General features: G+C 58.4%; 2 protein-coding genes across 2 annotated transcripts; both read right to left on the reverse strand.

Annotated features, from left to right (window-relative positions):
* Window positions 1–438: 438 nt before the first annotated feature.
* On the reverse strand, window positions 439–4,154 carry TNNI1 (troponin I1, slow skeletal type). Its single transcript, XM_018079684.1, has 6 exons — window positions 4,096–4,154; window positions 3,380–3,511; window positions 3,203–3,292; window positions 2,551–2,727; window positions 1,146–1,256; window positions 439–821 (listed from the first exon to the last, which is right to left on the reverse strand). The coding sequence occupies exons 2-5, from the start codon at window positions 3,503–3,505 to the stop codon at window positions 1,149–1,151; spliced, it is 501 nt and encodes a 166-aa protein (XP_017935173.1). The 5' UTR covers window positions 3,506–3,511; window positions 4,096–4,154; the 3' UTR covers window positions 439–821; window positions 1,146–1,148.
* Window positions 4,155–15,611: 11,457 nt separating this feature from the next.
* Window positions 15,612–17,300, reverse strand: PHLDA3 (pleckstrin homology like domain family A member 3). Its single transcript, XM_018079830.1, has 2 exons — window positions 16,670–17,300; window positions 15,612–16,273 (listed from the first exon to the last, which is right to left on the reverse strand). Exons 1-2 carry the CDS (start codon window positions 17,019–17,021, stop codon window positions 16,152–16,154), a joined length of 474 nt encoding a protein of 157 aa, XP_017935319.1. The 5' UTR covers window positions 17,022–17,300; the 3' UTR covers window positions 15,612–16,151.
* Between the last annotated feature and the right edge of the window lie 3,267 nt (window positions 17,301–20,567).

The raw sequence follows: 20,567 nt of genomic DNA on the forward strand, positions 1-20,567 counted from the left end.
TTGGAATGGGGCTGCCCCAATTCCCACAGCTCCCAGACCTGTGATGGGGCAGCTGGTGGGAGAGTTGGTGTCTTGGGGACCAAGCTCTGAAGGCTTTTCTAAAACCAGAGGAAAGGGGGGTTTTGGGGAGCCAGCAGGTAGCTCTTTCACAGCCCCCCCAGTTGGTGGTTGGCAGGTTGGGGCATTGCTGGAGCCCAGCAAGGGTGGCCCATGCACAGGACTGGGGGGCTCAGCAGGGATGGTGGGACATGAGGGAGCAGCCTGGGGGCTGGAAGAGATGAGCCCAAAGCCAGTCTGAGCCCAGCATGTGCTGCTGGCCTGGGGGCCAGCACGGGGACAGTGCAGGGGGGCAGGAAAGGACCAGGGTGTCCTCCCCACCAGGCTGTGGAGCAGCCCCTGCCCCTGGCCAGTGTCCCCAGTGATGAGCCCACGCGATGCTCTGCCTGGGACACCGTCCTTTAATACATGGGCAGCCACACAGGGACATCTCAGGCTGCACCTGCCAGAGGATGGGGGAGAAGGAGGACCAGGAGCCATCTCTGAGGCCTCTCTGCAGTGGTGGGAGGGGAGGGATGGCCAGTGGGCCCTTGGAGACAGCCTGGCCCGTGCAGGGGATGCTGGGGAGCTGCTGTGGCAGGGCTGAGCAGGAGCAGGGCTGATGGCAGTGCTGAAAGAAGGAAGCTCAGGTCTCCTTCCCACACAGTTGTCCACGTGTTTCAGCTCAGTGGTGAATTCAGGGTAAGGGTGGAAAGAGCAGGAAGGGGCAGTGAGGGAAAGGGAGGCAGGCAGCAGGGATGGGGCAGCTCTTCTTCCCGATGCTCCTGTGGGAAAGAAACAGAGCCAGGGGCAGAAGAGGAGGTTTGGGGCTGCTTTCAGCAGCCTGAAGTCAGTGTCAGCAACGCCCATGATGCACAGGACGAGTGTGACACGGGCAGCGTGGACAAGCTGAGAGAGAACAGCTGCTGGCAGGGGCCCCATGGCAGGGGTGTGCAGGACAGATACTTGTCCCAGGTGTGGGGTGGGACAGGGGGATGTGATGCCTTTCTTTCCCTGTAAGGATGGGGTTGGTTTCTGCATTTCCCTGGCCATAAGCACAGACTGGGATGCTGCAGGGAGCACAGGGGAAAGGAGGAGCAGGGCCCTACCTCTCACTGCCCCGTGGGGGACTTGGCAGCGTCGAACATCTTCTTTCTGCCCTCCATCCCCGACATGGCCTCCACGTTCTTGCGCCAGTCGCCCACTTCCACGGGGCGCTCCTGTGGGAGGGATGCAGGGATGCAGGGGCTGTGGGATGGGGGAGCAGCAGCCCCACCCTGTCCCTGCCCCTTGCACAGAGCCCTCGGCCCTGGAGCACAAGGAGCTGGGGGAGGCAGCTGCCCTGTTGCAAAGACCCTCTACTGCAGATCCAGCTCTGCATGTGTGTCCCTGCATGTGGAGCTGACTGGGAAGGTCTGATCTCCTTGGAGATATCTGGATTCGTGTGGATACTCCTCCCTCAAAGCCTGGCTAGATTGCATTCATGCACTAGAAGGCACAGAAGTCCCAGAAAAATTTCTTTAGGAGTTGAAAACCAGCACTTGGGACTTTGGATCAACACCAACACACGGGGGCAGAGGTAAACAAACTCACCTCCTGCCTCGACTTTCCAGCTCCCATAAAACCCACCTCCACCTTCCCCAAGCTTTCAGAGGGGACTGGGATTGCTGCTGTGGCAGTGAGAGCCTGGCAGCCACTTCTAGAGCAGACAGGGGAGGTGATGGCAGCTCTGGGACCATGTGCAGGTGTCTGCTCTGCCAGTCCACAGCATTCACAGATTACAAGCTGACATCTAAAATAAACCCAGATCCATTCACCACCTGGTGCTAAGGGCTGTAAGCACACTTTTCCATCCAAAGGACTGGAAAAGTACTAGACTAGCAACAGGAGGAAAAAGGAAAAATAGTTGAAAATTGAGATCTCATCCAGTCTGCTGAGCTGAGACCAAAGGGTAAAAGCCCTCTGGGGAGGGCCCCTAGGAAAGCAGCACAACTCTTGCTGTTGGGGCACCTGCACACCCCAGGCAGGTTTGGGCAACCCTCTTCATGACTGGTATTGAGACTTTTCCCTCTCACACCTCTGCCAAGCTGGTGGGAACTTGGCTGTTTATCTCAGGTCAAGTGTGCTTGCTGGGCTGCTTTGTTTTATCTAATCTGGGTCTGGGAGGTCCCTGGGAGTTTTCTGGATGTTGTTGCTCCCAACAGGAGCTCTCCTGGTTCCCTGGAAAATCAGAGACCAAACACTCTGCACATGCAGCTCAACAGCTGTGCCAAGGGGGCCCAAATGAAAGACACTCATGTGCTCTAGGAAGGAAGAGCACCATGGACATCTCACTTGTTACCATCCACCTGGCCAGGTCAAACTGCTCCTAGGTGATCCTATGACATCCCACAACAGGCAGTGCCTCACAAGGCTCTTTCTGAGGCTGACAAGGGATGACAAGGGCACCCTGGAGAAGGGCAAGGGCATTCCTAGGACGTATCTCCATCTCCGGCCTCCAGAAGAGTCACCCACCTTCTCCGTGTCCTCCTTCTTGACAGACTTGAGGTTAGCTCTGAGATCCATGGACACCTTGTGCTTGGAGCCCAGCAGAGCCCTCAGCATGGCATCGGCGGAGACGCGGACCCGCCGCAGGGGCGGCCGCTTGAACTTCCCTCGGAGATCAAGGACTTTGATTTTCAGATCCTTAATCTGCAGGTTGAGGGAAGGAGGGTGAGTGGGAGGTCACTGCATGGCTGCTTTGCATGAAAGGTGTGTGAAGCAGGAGTCTCTGCTGACACTGAGCCCCAGAGGGATCTGCCCCTCTCCTGCAGCCACGAGGACCCTCCTCACCAAGGACTGTCCACCCAAGCACAGAGCTGCTGTCATGGCCTCATCCCAGCTGGCTCAGATGGTAGCTGTACCACAGGAAACTCTCAGACCCACACAGTGTGACCAGGAGAGCGAGGAGGTTGCCTCTGGACCCCGTGGACAGTCTGAGTTCCCTTGGGCAGGGATGGACCTTGTGCTGAGTGGTGCCTTGCAGAGCAAACACCAGCCCTTAGATAACCCTGGTGCATGTCCCACATCTGAGCTCAGTCCAGTCCCTGTCAGACCCCCATGGAGGCCAGAGCTACCCCCTGGGAGGGAGTTTCTGCAGAGGCAAACAGCCCATCCTGCCTCCTACCTCCCGGGTGTTATGGTTGCACTTCGCCTCAATGTCGTATCTCTCTTCATCCACAATCTCAACCTTCTCGTGCAGCTCCCTGCACAGGTCCTGGGGGCCAAGCACAACGAGAGAGCAGTGAGTGAGGCCCCTCCATGCTCCCAAGGAGCTCACTCCACCCTTAGACCTGAGAAATACCTGGAGCTGGCTCAAGGACAGCCCACTGGTGTGCAGCGGTGTGATCCGCTCCGACAGGTACCTTTCCTTTTCTGACTGCTTGTCCACGATCTCCTGATCCCACTCCTCCTTGGCTTTTGCCAGCATCAAACTCTACGAGCACAAGTCAATGGCAGAAGTGTGAACAGGCTCCTTTGTTCCCCCCTGAGCCTCCTCGTTCAACATCTGTAGGATGGGACAGTCCCGGCTGCCAAACCTCCTCCCTGCCATAGCTGTGCCCCAAACACACATCAAAACCTCCCCACACCTTTTGTGTGGGGACCCCAAAGGCAGAGGGAGCAGCAGAACCCCCTGGGGCTGTGGTCCCGATGGGTGCTGACGTTGGCACTCTCTTTGCTCTGCTTGGGCATTGAATGTTTATCCCAAGCCACATCCCGGGGAGCGCCCAGGCTTATGCTGCTGAGCTGCTGGAGCACCAACACAGGGGCTGTGGCTTCAGAGCTGAAGGTGTCAGAGCCTCTCCCCACCTTAGTGAAGGGGAGGTGAGGGGAGGTTTGTTTGGTGCTTGGACCACAAAGCCCACATGAGTGAGAAGACAAGTGGTGGGAGAGGAGCTGCTCCCCACGGCCCATATTTGTGCCATTCCTCATCACTGTCCCACCAACCACGCACTCCAACCCCAGCTCCTTTCCCCCAGCAACACAAATCCCAGGGAGTTTCCAACCCTCAGGACTCACCTTCAACAAGAGTTTGCGTGAGGCTGTGATCTTGGATTTTCTCTAGGGGAAAGGGGAGGAAAAAGAAAACACCCTTTGAAAACAAACTCACAACAAACTCAGAGCAGCACCGAGATCACTCCTGAAGGGAAAGGCACTTACCTCCCTGCAGGCAGGTGAGCAGCCAGGAAGGAACAATAAGAAACAAGAGAAGAAAACAGGGCATCAGTGAGAGTAAAAAAAAAAGAGGGAACAGTTAAAGAAAGCATCTTGTGTGATTGCAGTTGGTTCCTTATTTCTGGAGTGTTCCTTATTCCTGGCTCACCAGCATGTGAGCCAGGTCTGAGATGGTGCTCGCTGGAAATGCAGTGGGAGCTCAGAGCCACTGCTCAGAAAGCCAAAATGCCCCTCAGATGCCTCAGGTGAGCCAACAGGGTGCCCACCCTGCCAATCCCAGCTCAGTCCCTGCAGTTCGGGCCACAACACTCTCATCCACCCTCTCCCTGAGCAGCCAGGGATGTTTGGATCCTGCTCAGGGTTGAAGGGCTGGGGCTTTGAAGGGAGGTTTCTCCCTTCTCTGCACACCAGAGAACATGTTCTATTTGTACAATGTGCTATGAGGAGCCTCACAGCAAATCAAGTGAGGTGCTGCCCACCTCAGACCCACATTCTAGGATGCGGGAAAGCTTAAAGGTTTGAATTGTGACCTCGAAATCACTAATAAGTGTTATTTAAAGACAGTTTTTTGCAAGGGGAATGCCACAGTAGTCTTCAGCTGGGGCCAGGCTCTCAGTTGAACCCCTGCACGAGCAGCCAGGAGAGGGTTTAGTGAATCCCAGGGGACCTCGCGCTACTTACGGCTCTGGCATTGCGGCGATGTGCTGCTGCTCTTCGCCTGCCCAAAAAAAAAAATAAGAGGGAAGAAGCTGAAACAAACGTTCAGATCCCAAATCCACACAGAGCCAGAAAGCAGCGACAGAGCGATGCCGAGGTCCGGTGCTGCCCCGCGCTGTCGGCCGAGGGAAGCGGCTCCGCAGCCTCCCCAGCGCTGTGAAACACCGGGACGAGCCGTCTGGCTCCGGGGAAACCTGATTTCATTTCGGGCAAGCTCCAACCTGCCGCCAGCCGGCCCCGCAGCACTCGGGCTCCTGATCCTCGGGGGTTTTCCCAAGCTCGGAGCTGTTCTCCCGCCGGCTGCATCACCCGCCCCGGCTCGGAGCAAGGGGATGGAGGGGAGTGTGCCTGGAAATCTCGGGAGAAATGGGGTGCCTTGGGGCTCCCCGCACTGTGTCGGCTCTGGGAGTCCTGTTCTGCAGTTCCTTGAGGGCAACGGCAGGGATGGGGGAGCCAAAACTCATCTAGGGAGTGATGGAGCAAGGGGCACCACCTCTGCCATGGAACCAGGCTGGCAAAGCTGGGAGTGCTGGAGAAGACTCCTGGGAGACCTTAGAGCTCCTTCCAGTGCCTAGAGGGGCTCCAAGAGAGCTGGAGAGGACTTGGACAAGGGATGGAGTGACAGGACAAGGGGGAATGGCTTCACACTGCAGATGCGGCATGGGTTTAGGTGGGATATTGGGAAGAAAATTCATGGCTGTGAAGTGTGGTGAGGCCTGGCACAGTGTTGCCCAGAGAAGCTGTGGCTGCTCCAGTCCCTGGAAGTTGTCCACAGGCCAAGTTTGGAACAGGGCTTTGGAGCAAACTGGGCTAGTGGAAGGTGTCCCTGCCCATGGCAGGGGGTGGAATGGGATGAGCTTTGAGGTCCCTTCCAACCCAAACCATTCTGGGATTCAGTAAGTCACAGCCCACAGTTGAGGAGGTTCCTTTAGCAGCCCCATCCCTGGTGAAACACTCAGGGTTTCATATTTTATGTTTGCTTGGTAATCTCATGCCTTGGCAGCTGCTCCAGACTGTGCTGCCTCCCTCACTCCCCCAGCCCCACCACTGGCACTGCCCTCTCTTGCCAAGGAACTGGGGCACCGTGTGAGCCCCAGTAACAGAAAAATACGTGGCCAAATGCCAATCATTTTTTATTCTTTTTCTATTTTCAACCAGCAGTGGCAACCTGATGCCAATATTTTAGAAAGAAACAGTATTTTCCAGGGGTCTTTTTAGTCTTTTTCCTTAGAAGTGAGATGGCCACACTGGGATTTTTTTTTCCCCTGATCATTTTGCGTCCCCCTAAATTTGCAAAGTGGTTTAAACCCCAAGATTCCTGCTGGGGGAAAGAAAAGGGAACAATTCTGGTCTCAAAATGCTGCTGCCAGGTGTGTGTGCAGCCTGTGCCGAGCAAGTCCCAGGGCACCTCCTGGCTCTGTCCACTTGTCCCTGTCCCCTCCCTGCATTCCCTGCAGCCTGGCCAGAGCTGTGTCCTGAAGGAATGGAGCTTGGGGGAGGTGAAATGCCATAAAATCCCAGAAAGAATCTCTCCCAGAGCCTCCCAGATCCCTAGATTTACAAGGAAAAATCCCAAGAACAGGAGTTTTTTTGTCCACATCAGTCAGAGCCACCTGTTTCATGCCTTCTGGGAGGTTTTTGGTGCCATGACAAACATCCCAAAGGAAACAAGTCAGCACTGGTGCAGGTTGGGTCCCAGCTGCTCCCCCCTGGTTTATATCAGGGGTACCAGAAGAGCCTTTGTCTCTCTGGAGGTGACAGGGGCTGAGTGAAGCCTCTCAGTGTCCCCAGTGTTCCCTGTTGGAGCAAAGCCCAGTGTCCCAACGGGGTGGGATCCACACAACACCTCAGGCTGATGACCTCTACCAAGGTCAGTCAATTTTTAGGGCCAAATAGTTCCAAACTGCCCTCCCAGAGGACAGCCAAGACTCAGCTGTGCTGGTAAGACATCCCCAGCAATCCCCAGTGCCAGGACTTCTGAGATCCAGTTGGATCTGGAGCATCCACAAGAGACTTTGATGGGGATGGGAGGATCTGGACAAGCTAATCCTGCACTGTTTGCACTCACCCAGCTGTGAGTCAAACACAGTCAATCCTGACATCCTTCCCCATCCCAGGGGAGACAAACCATAAGCACACTCCCAGTTAAGACAATGCCACGCTCTGCCCCTGCCCTTGAACCTCACACCAGTGAGCAGCCAGACTGGGACACACAGGGAAATGCTCCCCAGAGCAGTCCTGTTTGCCAGTTTTCAAAAAAAAACCAATCAAATATCAGCTCCAAAATATTCCTCCCCATTGCACCTTCACCAATCCTCTCTCCAAGAGCAGAGGGAACGTCTGATCCACCTCAGAGAGGGGGAGGCATTCAGACAAATCCACATCCCTCCCTTCCACGCCACCACCACGTGCGAGTGCCACGGGTCTCACCTGTGTCACCCCCAAGGGGCCTCGGGCAGGGGGACCCCGGGGCAGTGCCTTACCTGGGGCTGTGCAGGAGGGAGGTGATGCCTGGCCCCCGGAGAGCCACAAGTGCAGGGGGCCAGCAGCCGAGGGGGAGTATTGAATGGCAGCCCTGCCTGTAAGTGGTCAGTAAAAATAGCACAAATCCCCTGCTGCTGCAGGCATCTGCTGCGAGCCCCAGCACGCTGTGACGTGCTGCACACACCTGGGGCACTGCCTGGGACAGGGTGACACACACAGCACCCCTGTGTTAGTGCCCATGTGCCTCAGGGCCCCCCATGAGCACCCCCTGACTTGGTGAATTCGGGGCTGTTTGCATGTGGATCATCCCAGAAGGGTTTGGGTTAGAACAGACCTTAAAACTCGTCTTGTTGTACCCCCCTGCCATGGGCAGGGACACCTTCCACTCTCCCAGGTTGCTCCAAGCCTTGTCCAGCCTGGCCTTGGACACTTCCAGGGATGGGGCAGCCACAGCTTCTCTGGGCAACCTGTGCCAGGGCCTCCCCACCCTCACAGCCAGGAATTCCTTCCCAATATCCCATCTAACCCTGCCCTCTGGCAGTGGGAAACCATTCCCCCTTGTCCTGTCACTCCATCCCTTGTCCAGCTGTCTTGGAGCCCCTTTAGGCACTGGAATCCCCCCGGCTTGGGCAGCACTTGCTGCTCACAGGGGTGTTGTGTGTGAACACAGGGAGGTACCAGCTCAGGCTGACCAGGCTGTGACAGTGATGCCCATGTGGATGAGGTGTATCCTCGTGGCACCTCTGCCTTGCTCCTCTCTGATGTGAAACAGCACCAGAGATGCTGCAAAACCCCTGAGTCTTTCTGGGGGAGACAGAACCTATGAGCTGAAACACTGCAGTGCTTTTCCTTTGCAGAAAATCTCTTGATTTTTTTTTTCCTTTCTTTTTGTTGTGTGGGGGTTTTTTTCCCTTTTATTTCTTTTCTTTTTTGCTTTCAGTAGGTCTCTGCCGGGTTGGGGGTGGGGGGTTGTGAGCCTGGGGAGATGCTGCAGTGTTGACCCCCCTGCATGATGGGACATACACAGAACAATGTCCCCAGAGCAGCACTGGCCAAGGGACTTCCTGGGAGCCACCAGAGCCACCAGAGAAGAGGATAAACCCCCTCAGCCAGGTTGCTGAGGGGTGATGGGCTAAAACATGGATTTGGGATCAAGGAGCTGTCTCCCTTTGGGGAGAAGGACCATCCAGTCTCCCTCAGTACAGCCCAGTGGGTTGGGATGCTCAAGCAACTCTGAGCCTCTCACAAGCCCTGAAGTTTTCCCAATGAAATTCCTGAAAAGCAGAGAAAAAGCTGCTGTCTCACCCCCCTGCACCCTACAAAGCCCCTTGCCCAGTGCCCCCGTGGAAGGAGGCTTTGCATGGCAGAGAATCACAGGGCAAGCAACACCTGTTCCCTGTGATATTTTTAGGGACAAATTTAGGAGCAAACAATTCCCAGCGTGGGGCCCAGCGGGGACAATGCCCGGTATGTTAATCCTGGGGCTATTATGGTCATGGAGGGACACACAGCTGCCTGGTGGGGCAGGTCCCGAGGTGGGGGGCAAAGACAGCCCCCCCATCCCGCCGAGCCAGGGATGCAGGGGCTCCTTCCCCCTGCCCTGACACCTGGTGGGGGATCGGTGATGGTGGCAGTGCCATCCTTGTGTGAATTGCACTAAACAAATCCCAGTGGGCAGGGGGAAACCCCCCTGTGCCCACCCACCTCGGGGACCCCTCCAAGGACCTCTCCCCTTCCCTGGCTCTGAGAGCCAGTGCAGCAGATCTGCTCCAGGCTGCAGAAGAGGAGGAGGATTTAAACCACCCCATTAGACCTTTATAAGGCAAAAGGCCCATGGGGCCAGGCCTCCTGCATCTTTCCTCCCAGCTGCCTTGGGATTGTTTTCGGAGCACAGAGGAGCCAAAATTAGCCTGTGACAAAGGCACTGCATTCCCACAGCTCCCGCTGCCCGGGGATGGGATGGGGGCTGCTTCAGATGCCATTTGCTCCAGGCTCAGGTTTCATCCTCTGCTGGGACCCGGAGTGAGGAGGAGGAAAGGGCAGGCAAGGGATGGGGTAGTGGGACCCCTCGACTTGGGGCTTCCCCATCTGTTCCAAAGCTCCAGCACTGCCGTGGGGGACTGCAGCAGGAGAAGTGGCAGAAGCCCGGGCTCTCCCATCCCTCCTCCCCAGCTGACATGAAGGGGATGTTTCAGGTCTCCATCTCCAACCCCAGCTCACAAACCACATGAGCTGCCTCAAGGCGAGGGGGCTGTTTTATCAGGTACCACCTGAGGTTGTGCATCACTCTCAGCTTCTGGGGGGTAGGAAGGATCAGGATCTATGGGGCAGAGCAGTGCTGAGGCCAAATTCAAAGCAAAGTAATATCCCTATTACTGAGAGCCACTGATTGAAGTGAAGGGTCCCCATGGGCTGCCACCGAGGGGATGGATGGCGACAGAAAATTCCCAGAGAGCTGCATGGGGAGGTCAGACCCACCCAGGACCAAGTCCCCAGGGACAGCTGTTTGTCCCTAAACATCCCCGTGACCTACAGGTCACCTGTGTTTGGTCTCTTATGAGTGGCCCCTTGGCATGTGTTTAGATGGATGGGGCAGTTTCTCTCTCCCTCTGGACGTACCAAGTCCCTGGAGGGTGTTGGTGATTCCTCATCCTTGGACATCAGCCTCACAATGTGGCAGGGGCTTCCACGTCTGCCCTCTGACTTTGGGAAAACCACAATGGTCTCTGGCTCCTCGGGGTCTTGGGACTCCAAATTCAAAGGTATCTGACCCCTGTGAGCAGTTTAGTTGTTCCCCATGAAGCCAATCTGCCTGAAGAAATGGACTTGCAGCGATCTCTTTCCCTCTCTGGAGCCTTCCCATCCATCCCATCCTTGCCCTCTTCCAAGCACCGTCCTAGCTTTGACAACCCCGGTGGAATCTGCAAAAACAACAGACTCCCCAGGGCATCCAGGACAGACTTAGAAACAACAGCTGAGCCTCTGGTGTCCTTTGCGACCGAACCTCCAAACAAGTCCATCCCAACCCTGCCAGTCTCAGAGCCAGCCCCCCGTGCCAGGCAGAGGGCAGGGGACCACCGGCTGCCTCAGGGACAGAGGATGCCTCACAGACTCACCACGGGGGTAGGAGAAGGTTTTCCCTCTGTGAGACAGCTCAGAGACAAGGGGACATTGAGGTCACCTCCTCCAAGCAAGGGGACTGCAAGGCTGCAGGGTCATGTTGCAGTGAAATCTGAGGGTCCATGGGACTTGTCCTGATCACAGAATCACAGAATCAGTTGGGTTGGAAGGGACATCTGAGATCATCCACTCCAACCCTTGATCCAACCCCGCTGTGGTTCCCAGCCCATGGCACTGATGCCACATCCAGTTCACCTTAAACACCTCCAGGGATGGAGAATCCACCCCTTCCCTGGGCAGCCCATTCCAATGGCTGAGCACCCTCTCTGGAAAGAATTTCTTCCTAATATCCAACCTAAACCTCCCCCTGGCACAGCTTAAGACCATGCCCTCTTGTCCTACTGATACCTGCCTGGGAGAAGAGACCAACCCCCACCTGGCTACAATCTCCTGTCAGGGAGTTGCAGAGAGTGAGGAGGTCTCCCCTGAGCCTCCTCTTCTCCAGGCTGAACAGCCCCAGCTCCCTCAGCCTCTCCTCACAGGACTTGTGCTCCAGTCCCTTCCCCAGCCTTGTTGCTCTTGATGAATGGTTCCACCTGGGTGTTTCTCCTACAGATCATCTGGCAGCTCTCACCCCTCATGAGCTGCTGGAAGGATCCATCGAGTCCCACCTGCTCCATGGATTGGTGACAGCAGGGGTGAAAACCTCCAGAATGTTCTCCAACAGCTGATGCTTTCTGCAGCCCTGGGAAGGATTCCCTCACTCTGCTGCACCTGTGAGTGAGTCCCACCAGACCTGGGCAATGCCCCGAGGCACCAAAGCAGAGCAGGCAGTGGGGACAGCCATGGAGATGGAAAGTGCACCAGAATGTGGATAATCATCACAGCCCAGCCTGGCAACCAGCACAGCCCCAGGCCAGACCCCAAACATGCCCCACAGGGCTGAAGACACCTCTTCCAGCTCAGGGATCTCCACCCCTTTGCAGGAGCCCCAGGACACCCAGCAGGGCAGATGCTTCTCATCCCTTTGGGATCTGCTGCTCCTTGTCCTGGTCTCCCAGGGCGAACACAGCTGATCCTGCAGCTGGAGAGCCCCATCTTCTCCAGCCACAGCCTCTGTTGTCAGAACCCCAACCTGACTGGATATCCTCTTGTACGTGGTGCAGCTGGGGATGGTGCCTGTGACAGCCCCTTCATCCATGGGCATGAGACTGATTCTTCCCACTTGGCTGCAGGCAGCAAATCCACATGGGAGCAGCTGTGGGGCTGCACCCAAAAGCAGGACAATTTCCCTAAAATGTGAGAAACACCTTCCACTCCTAGAAATGTTGTGGGACAATTTGTTTTTCTCATCTTGGGTACTCTGGGGAGATGTGAAATGTTTGCAGAAGGTGTCAAAGCTGAGGAGGGTTCTTGGAAAGCCAGCAGGCCCTTTATGAACAGCACATGCTCCTGCCTAGTGCCACTGGCACATAGAAACGTCTTTACTAAATAAGGAGGAATTATCTACTTTGGGATAGTGGGAAGACATTATTGAAATGGAGCTGAGCCACCCACTGAAGACTTTAAGCTTTCCATGGTTTTGCCAAGTGACACATGAAACCTTCCTAATGTTGATCTTGTCAGCTCCTATAACCAGGAGGAAGATATTGGCTGTTCTGTGTCAGTGGGTGGCCACGGTTCAACAGCAATGTCAGTTTGCATATCCCAAAATCCAGGCTGCTTTTCAGCCTGAGGCAAAATATTCCACAGGAAAAATAAAAGACTATTCCAAATAATCCAAAATTTCCGGCCCAGGCAGGGACCCTGATACACTTTTTGGACATTTTCAGGGTATTTCCAGGCTCTCCCACCTGCCTCTGAGACACTTGATGCATCTCAGCATCCCCTTTTGGCTGGAACGGGCCACCCCCACTCCCAGAGCAGCCCAGTGACTCCTGCTCAGGGGTGGTGGGTGACAGATGGAGGCTGGGATGTGCTGGTTGGTCCATCTGCAGTTCCAGCAATGTGTGGTCCCTATTTTTGTTTCTTTCTGATGAGCTCCAACCCTCCCACTGGCTCCCATAGCCCCAGTCCACTGGTGGGTGGTGGTCACAGCCACACTCCTCAGCCTCCCTGGGACACCCTCTCCAAGACACAGCACCAGGACACTGTGGAACCCCCACTGCAATACCTGCAATCCCTGCTGGGCCCCCTCAGCATCCCAAGCTCCATGTTTTGACAACAGCATTTCTTCCTACACCCAAATTCAAGAGGACTTCAGTGGAGGTGGCCAAGCCCCCCCATCAGTGGTGTGGGCATCCTGGCCCTCTGCTCCCCTGGAGTGTGGGCACACAGACATCACAGGGCTCTGGGAAGTTTTCCAGCCGGGCAGTGGGCAGGTGTTGGCTTCCAAACCAAAACCCAGTGATTTAGGAACTGTAGTTGAGGATGGTCAACAATGAAATAACTTTAGGAGCATCTGAAGGAAGTCAGACCCAAAGACATGACCCAAAGCTAAAAACCCAGAACACTGCTTGCTACAGCCATGATTTCCTTTTCTTTTCACTTTTGCGTGAGGAAAGACCACCCACAAAGTCAGGGATGGCCACAGGAGAAGTGAGGCAGTGCCAGCCTCTCCACAGGGCACACGGTGGTGGAGGAGGTACACATGGTCTCACCTGCCAAAAGCATTGGCACCATCACCCCCACTGCCCTCCCTGGCACTTGGGGGAGGGGGGGTCCAGCCAGCCCCAAACTGACCCCAAACCCAGAGCTTGGAGTTCATCAGGTGGAAAAAAAGGGCCCTGAACCTCCTCCTTCCCCCTCTCTTGCACTTACTGCACCCCCAGGGTGCTGCAGGGAGGGTGCCAGTCCCTGCCCCCCGGGTGCTGGCAGAGCCCCTGCCCCAGGCCGAGGCACAGGGCAGCCCCCAGCCCGGGCAGAGCAGCCCCAGCACCGGGGCACCTTTGGAGAAGTGCAGGGAGGGCTGATGGAGCGGGGGCACTGCGGGGCTGGGAGCAGAAAAGCCAGATTTTCAGGCTCCTGCCTTTGAAGTCCCGCAGCTCCAGGGCACCTCGCTGCATTTTGGGGCTCTGCACTGAGCCCCAGCTCTACTTGGGGGCCCTGGCACTGGGGTCCCCTGGCCTCATTGAAGCAGGAGCCCGTGTGCTGGAGGTGCTGCGAGGCCACACACCTACCAACCCCGTGTTTTGCCTCAGTGTCCCCACCTCTGGAGGCATTAGAAACACTTCCCATGGTCCTCTCCCTGCTTTTCAGGCTGGCTGGGAGTGTGCTGGCACCACATCCCTGGTGCTGGGGGACACACCAGCCGCCGGCCCTGGCCCTGCTCTGCTCCCTCCCTGGCCGAGTCGCTTGGCTGTTTGTTTGTTTTTCAGCCTCTGGGTGACCTTTTCCTCTGCATGAGTAATTCTGCCCTCACAGGCAGCAGGTGAAGCTGTCCCACCTCCCACCTGCATGGCACCCCCTCTGCTCTCACCCCCGGCCTCAGCTCCCAGGGTCAGGAATCTGCCCAGAGAGGATGGATTGGGCAGATGTGGGTGTCTGCACACAAGGAACTCCCAAACCTGGGGGGTTTGGGGAGCAGTGCAGGCCCTGGAGGATACGTGGTCCAGGGGCTCTGGCTTTGGGTCGGCCAGCAGAGCAATGGGGGGCTCAGGGTGGGGATGGGAAAGCTTGGCTTTCCTCATGCCTGGGCCCAAAATGCTGACATAGCAATTTGGCTTCTCTTTCTCTTCCTCTCCCTCTATTAACTGCCCACATTTCTCCCCAGCTCATGGGTACCGTGGTCTCTCTGCTGCCTCACCCATCCATACACAGCAGATGTGCCACAGCCAGGACTGGCACTTACAGCCACACACATCTTGACCATTTTCTCCCCCAGTTTGTTGCTGGCAGTTGGAAAACAGAAAATAGCTATTTATGGTGAGCAAGAGAGCAGAAAAGCCAAAAATGGGGAGTCACACTGCCCAAAACTGGCAACTTTGGAAACCCCCCTTGCACTGGGTTCTCCCCACCCCTGGTACCCTCCACAGCACAGGCTCAGGATGAATGCCCTGACTCAGGGAGCTGGAGGTTTAAGAAAAACCTCAGGAGAGAGATCCTTGCCATGGAAATGCTGTGTGAGCACCAGCACCTTCCTGACAGCCCCATTTTCTTCCAAAATGCATGTGGGGATCTGCTTTGGGGGCTGGTCCACACAAGGCTCCACACCTAGAACATCTCCCGTGGATGGGGGACCAGGTCCCACCATCCCTGGAGCCCACCATGTTCCTGCCATAGCAATGGGATGGTGCAAAGCTCCATCTGCACCGTGTTTGGGTCCAGCTTCATCTAGGTGCCCCCCAACCTGCCCCTCCCAGGCTTCTCTCCACTCACAAGCCAGCGGGCTCTCAGCAAACACAGCTCTGAGAACCAGGTGGCCAAGGAGGCTTCCTTGGGTGGAAAAACACCTAAATGCCTGTTCCAGCACTGAGCCAGCACAAGCCTGGCCCTGCACGGTGAGCAGGCTCCAGCCACGCCACCATCCCTCCCCGGAGCCACCTTGGCTCTGCCCTGGCACGGGGACAGGACCCGTGGGCCCCATGGGGTCTGGCAGAGGTGGCTGGGGTGCAGGCTGGGGCCAGCAGCCACAGCCCGAGGGGCCAGGACACTGCTCTCCCTGTTCCCACGCGGCCGGGCGGTCTCCGGCAGGATCTGCGGCGCCCGCAGCCGCGGGGCCGGGGCTCAGGCTCCGGCTTGCGGAGCTCGGTGGCTCCAGGCGCTGCCGTCTGCGCTGCCTGTCGGGGCAGGGCCGTCCCTTCCCCTGCCTGCAGAGCCGGAGCGCTGCTCCCGCGTCGCCTGCCCACAAACCACCGTGGGAATCCCTGGGGACACGGGAGCAGTGGGATGGGTGACCAGAGAGGCTCGGGGCGGCAGTGGGGGGGCTTTGGAGCCCGACTGGGGGATGCTGGTTTAGGGGGATGCCAACAATGGGCAAAGCTCTGTATAGGTGCTCTCCTCTACACTGCAGGGCCCCACAAATCAAAGCAACACCAGGGTAAGAAGCAGAAGGTCCTGTTTGGGGACACTTTTGGTACAAGGAGTGGGGGTCCCCAGTGCCCTCCCAGCATTCCCCATCATCTCAAGGACATCCCAGGGTAGGACAAAGTCCAGCCCCTTCTCAACATGGGGGCTCAGGGGGAGCTGTGTCCCCAGCCACATCCATCTGTCCCAGTGTCACTGTCACACAGGCAGAGCTCCCTGTTCCACTGCTTCCTTCGGGCACAGCCTCATCCATCCCCTGTCCCGCAGGAGAGGCCCAGGTGTCCCCCCCAGTGCATCAAGGTCCTGCACATGTCAGCTGAAGGGTGGTGGGCCCCTGGATGAGGATGTCACCTCCTGCCATGTCCAGAGCCCCAGATGGTGGCCGTGGCTGTGTCCTTTGCCCCTTCATGCCAAGGGGATGTGGCTTGGCCCCTGCTGCCGTGCCAGGCCAGCCCCTGCAGTGCCTCTGTCCTGCCCCAGGGCAGGGGGAGCCAGTGCCCGCACTGGCCTCTCTGGGGCCACCGTCCTTGTCCTTGGGCTGCACAGTGGTGGCCTCACTTGCCCGCTGGGATCCCATTCTCCCCACCTCCTGCCGAGCCGAGAGCCATCTCCATCCGACTCCTTGGATGCTGCATGTCCATGGGCTGTCCCACTGGGGCTGTGTCGAACTGCACCACTGCAGAGAGAAGGCGCCTGTCACCCACCTGGCCAGTGCTGGGACACGGGGCAGGGCCCAGCCCTGAGGGGACTGGGGTCCAGAGCCAGCCACCATCCCCACCCCATCCCACATGCAAGATGGCAAAGGGTCCCATGACCCTCAAGCCACCGCAGACAGAGGGAGGATGATAGAAAGTCCCTCTCCAGAGATGTGGGGGGATAAAAACCTATGGGGGCATCCTAGCCAGTGTGGGGGGACACAGGACTACCACCCTTGCAGACCACCCGAATCCATGGGACCTCTGCGATTCCCTTGGGGAAGCCAAACCCCTCAGAGATGGGACCTGGTGGCCAGGGACCTCCTCCCCCAGTGGGTCCTGCCCCCCAGCCCGTGGTGCGGCGGCGGGTCCGGTACCTGCTCGGCAGCTGTGCCGGGCGCGGACGACCTGGATGGCCTGCTGGTTCTTGAAGCGGACGAGGCCCATGGTGATCTCGGCGTTCCAGCCCGGGTCCTCCTGGGCGCAGCGGAAGTCAATCTCGTGGCTGTCGTCCATCACCACCGTGAAGTAGATGTGCCGCTCCTTCCACTCCACGCACTCCACCGCCTTCATGCGGGCGAAGCTCAGCTCCTTGCGCCGCGAGCCCTTGGGCTCGAAGAGCTGCAGCCCCTTCTCTGTCAGCAGGCACCGCTTCTTCTTCCAGAGCTGTAGCAGCCCCCCGCTCCGCTTCTCCAGCACCCCCTCCCTCAGCACCTTCTCGGGGGTCATAGCGGCCCCTCGGCCCCCAGGATCCTCAGCACCTCGCGTGGGCTCAGCCAGGCATCACCCGCTGGGGGATTTCCAGCCCCTTCACCTCAGAGCTGAGCTTCCCGGGGCCGGGACCCCCACGGTGGCCGTGCTGCCCTCGGGGCTCTCCCTGCCCTGCGCTCCCAGCTCTCAGAAGGGGTGAGCAGTGGGGTGCCCCATGCCGACCCCAGCCCTGTTGCTGGGGCTCTGCTCGCTGCCCCGTGCAGCGTGTGGGATCCCGGCGCCGCGTGCCCCAGGAGCTGTCGCTACATGCCCGGCCGCTCTCCCACTCGCATTCCTCCCGCCTCGCCTGGCCCCTCCTGCGCTCAGGCTCCCTTCACGCCCAGGCGAAGCCCGGCCAGGCCCCACTTCACCCAGGAGGTGCTTTTGGGGTGCCCGCAGGCAGGTGCTGCCCCATGGTCCTTGTGTGAACAGGCAGGGTGTGGGATGGGTCTGCACGGCAGCAGTGCCAGGGCAGGGCTCAGGGACTTCTGCACGGCAGGCATGCACTCCAGGCATGGAGTGCAGGGCCAGCTGTTGGGGGTGCAGTACCAGCTGTTGGGGGTACAGCACCAGCTGTTGTGGGGTGCACCCCACCGGCACAGGGCTATAGGGTGCAGTGCTAGTGGGCACAGTCAGCTGTGGGGTGCAGTACCAGCTGGACAGGGGACCCTGCATAAAATGCCAGCCAGGAAGGGGTTACAGAGTGCAGTGCCAACAGGGTTGGGGGGCTGTGCAGTGCAGTGCCAGCAAAGAAGGCACAAGGGGGTGCAGTGCCAGGGCAAGGGGTTACGGGGTGCAGTGCCAGCAGGGGCAGGGGGCTATGGGGTTCAGTGCCAGCCAGAGCATGGGGTTATGAGCTGCATTGACAGCCAGGGCAGGGGGTTATGTGGTGTTGTGCCAGCTGCAACAGAGGCCTGTGGGTGCAGCACCAGCCAGGCAGGGGCTGTGGGGACCACTGGGTGCAGTCCAAGAGGGGAGTCAAAAGCAGAGAGCAGACAGTAGCAACGGGAACAACCCTTGACACCCACCACCCACCCAGCCACGTGCCCAGGGGTGCTGGGCCACCCCTCAGCACACAGAGCTCCCATGCCCCAAATCTGCTGAGACAGGGATTTGAAGCCCCCAGGCTGTCCCACAGCAAGGAGCAGCATCCCCCAGCCTCGTGTGACCTGTGCAGGGGGGCTGAGCTGTCGGAGCGGGGCTGGGACAGCACAGCACAGCCCAGTCCCGCCTGAGTCCTCCCTCCCCTGCAGCAAAACACCAGTCTCCTTTCCAGCCCGTCTCGTTCCCGGCCACTGCAGCTCCGTCTGTTCCCGTGCCAGCACCTGGCACCGAGGGGCTCATGGTGCCGTGCCGGGCTGCCAGGGGGACATCTGGGGACTTGTGCTGGCCGTGGGCTGCCGGACAGGGGGACGGTCACAGCCTGCTGGGCTACTGGATGTGCCCCCACAGATGTTGAGGGTGTGGTTCCTTCACCCAGGTGAGGTCTGGAATCGGAAAAAGTTCCCCCAGAGATGTGCCAGGGTCATCGATTGGGGCTGGAGGCTGCTGATCAGCCCATGGCTCCTTGGCACGCAGCCACCACCCCAGCGCTCCCCTCCTGGACCCCCCTGCCCGTGCCCCTGCAGATCCCAACCCCGCGGAGCCCCCGGCTGGAGCCCCTCTTCCCCCAGTCCCTCCATCCTTCCTTCCCGGTCCTTCCCGGGGGCTTCTCCTGCAGCTGGCGTGGCCAGGGGGCAAGTCTGCAGCGGTGATGAGATGCACCTCATTATCCCTCATTAAGAGGGCAGGGCGGCTGTCGGAGCCAGGAACTGGTTCGTGCTCCCTGGGGCCAACCTCAGCACGCTGGCAGAGATCCCGGGTGTCCCAGGAGACCCGGGTTCCTGACGTCAGGTGGCCCCGGCTCCCCTGCGGCCCTCACCACCCCCACAGTCAGGGGCCAGTGCCTCCCCGAAGGTCACCTGAGCACCCCAGCACCTCCAGGAGGAGCAGATGTGCGGGTTCCTTTCCACAGGCTGTTTTCCCACGCACAGGTAAAGCTCAGCTCTGGGGATGCTGAGCCCTGGAAGCTTGGGGGTGAGTAGTTTGGGGATGGTTGCTCCCAGTGCTGCTCTGGTAAGCTGGGATGGCTGTGGGCAGTTTTGTCTCAGCATCCAGCTCAAGCTCCATCCTCACAGCACAAGGGAGAGCCAGGGGCTGCCAAACCCTCTGCCCAAGATGCCAGATCTGCTGCTTACTGTGCTCTCTGTCTTTCTGGGCTCCAGCCACCAAGGGAAGGTGATGGGCCCACAGCTGTGGGTGTGAAGGAGCTTTGACAAGGTCCTTCCCTCTCCCCTCTCCCTGTCTGTCTGTTCCCAGATCCACAGGGCAGGAGGCCCATCCTGCTGGGCTGCCTGGGGGATGACCTTGCAGCTCCTGCTCTCCAGCAAAGCCAACAGGACTCGCTGTGCCAGGCTGCTCCATGGGCTGCCCACGGTCCCCACGCTCATCCCGTCCACACAGAGCCCTCAGGGCAGGTGACAGGGCTCAGTCCTGCCCTGAGGTGACATCCCCTGCCACAAGGGCCACTGGCCACGGGGCTCAGAGGCTCCAGTCTGACCCTTTAAGTGGTGTCATCACCACCAGGCTCCAGGGTCCTTGGCCACGAGCCGACCCTCTGGTTCATCTCTTCAGGGGCAGGTTTGGGTCCCACAGCCCCTTCCAAGGCTGGCAGGCCCCCGAGGGGTGCGAACTGTTGGACACAGCCAGGGTCTGCTGCCTCTAAAGGGAGCTGGACACCCCCAGGGCTGGGGCCCTGCCGTGCTCAGTGACCAGCAGATGGTCAGAGCTGTCCTGCTCCAGGGCAGGGGATGTCCAAAACACACATCTGATCTCTCCCAGCCTGTCTCCAGAGCAGAGGGGCTCTCCCACTCCTCCCCTCTCTGACAGAACCTCTACAGCTATGGGCAGAAGGGACTTGTTGTGGTTTTATTGACTAACTAGCATTGCTTGAGCATGATCCAGTCTGTGGCACATCCAGCTGACATGCTGCAGCAGCTCAACATCCTCCATATGCTCCTGGAGAAGGCAGCAGCTTCCTGACCCCCCTTGTGCCTCCATGGGGAAGCAGGGCCTCTGCCAAGTGAAGGAACCAGGTTCCTGTCTCCACACTGAGGGTAGTACATGAGCCCTCTGTGCTGCAGCTCCCGACCCCACCACATCCCTGCACCTGGGCTGCTGCTCCACATGTCAAATGCCACCATCAAACCCAACCACACACCCCAGAGCAAAGGGACATGCTAGATTCTGGGTCCCAGGCTGGCAAACCTGGAGGGGGGGGCATTTTTGGGGGTGTTAAAGAGCTTACTCCCCATCTCAGCTTCAAAAACACCATGGGTGTTCAAAAACATGAGGGTGCAATGAACAGCAGAAAGTGCTTGAGTTGATAAAGGAGCCCAGGTCCTGCCCCACCAAAGGTTTTCTACCTCTGCTGTGCTTCTCAGAACACTACCCATCTCATTTGCTCAACCACAATGTCTATAACTT

This window comes from Manacus vitellinus, unplaced genomic scaffold, assembly GCF_001715985.3.
Source record: "Manacus vitellinus isolate BGI_N305 unplaced genomic scaffold, ASM171598v3 scaffold_47_pilon, whole genome shotgun sequence".
Taxonomy (NCBI): Eukaryota; Metazoa; Chordata; class Aves; order Passeriformes; family Pipridae; genus Manacus; species Manacus vitellinus.

Bases quoted from the DNA above. Each gene is read 5' to 3' on its own strand.
- TNNI1 (XM_018079684.1), bottom strand. From the start codon at position 3,505: ATGCTGGCAAAAGCCAAGGAGGAGTGGGATCAGGAGATCGTGGACAAG. The intron at 2,728-3,202 runs GTAGGAGGCAGG...CTCAACCTGCAG, and splicing joins GCAACCATAACACCCGGGAG to ATTAAGGATCTGAAAATCAA. The intron at 1,257-2,550 runs GTGGGTGACTCT...TCCCTCCCACAG, and splicing joins AGAAGGAGGACACGGAGAAG to GAGCGCCCCGTGGAAGTGGG.
- PHLDA3 (XM_018079830.1), bottom strand. From the start codon at position 17,021: ATGACCCCCGAGAAGGTGCTGAGGGAGGGGGTGCTGGAGAAGCGGAGC. The intron at 16,274-16,669 runs GTACCGGACCCG...TTCTCTCTGCAG, and splicing joins CCGGCACAGCTGCCGAGCAG to TGGTGCAGTTCGACACAGCC.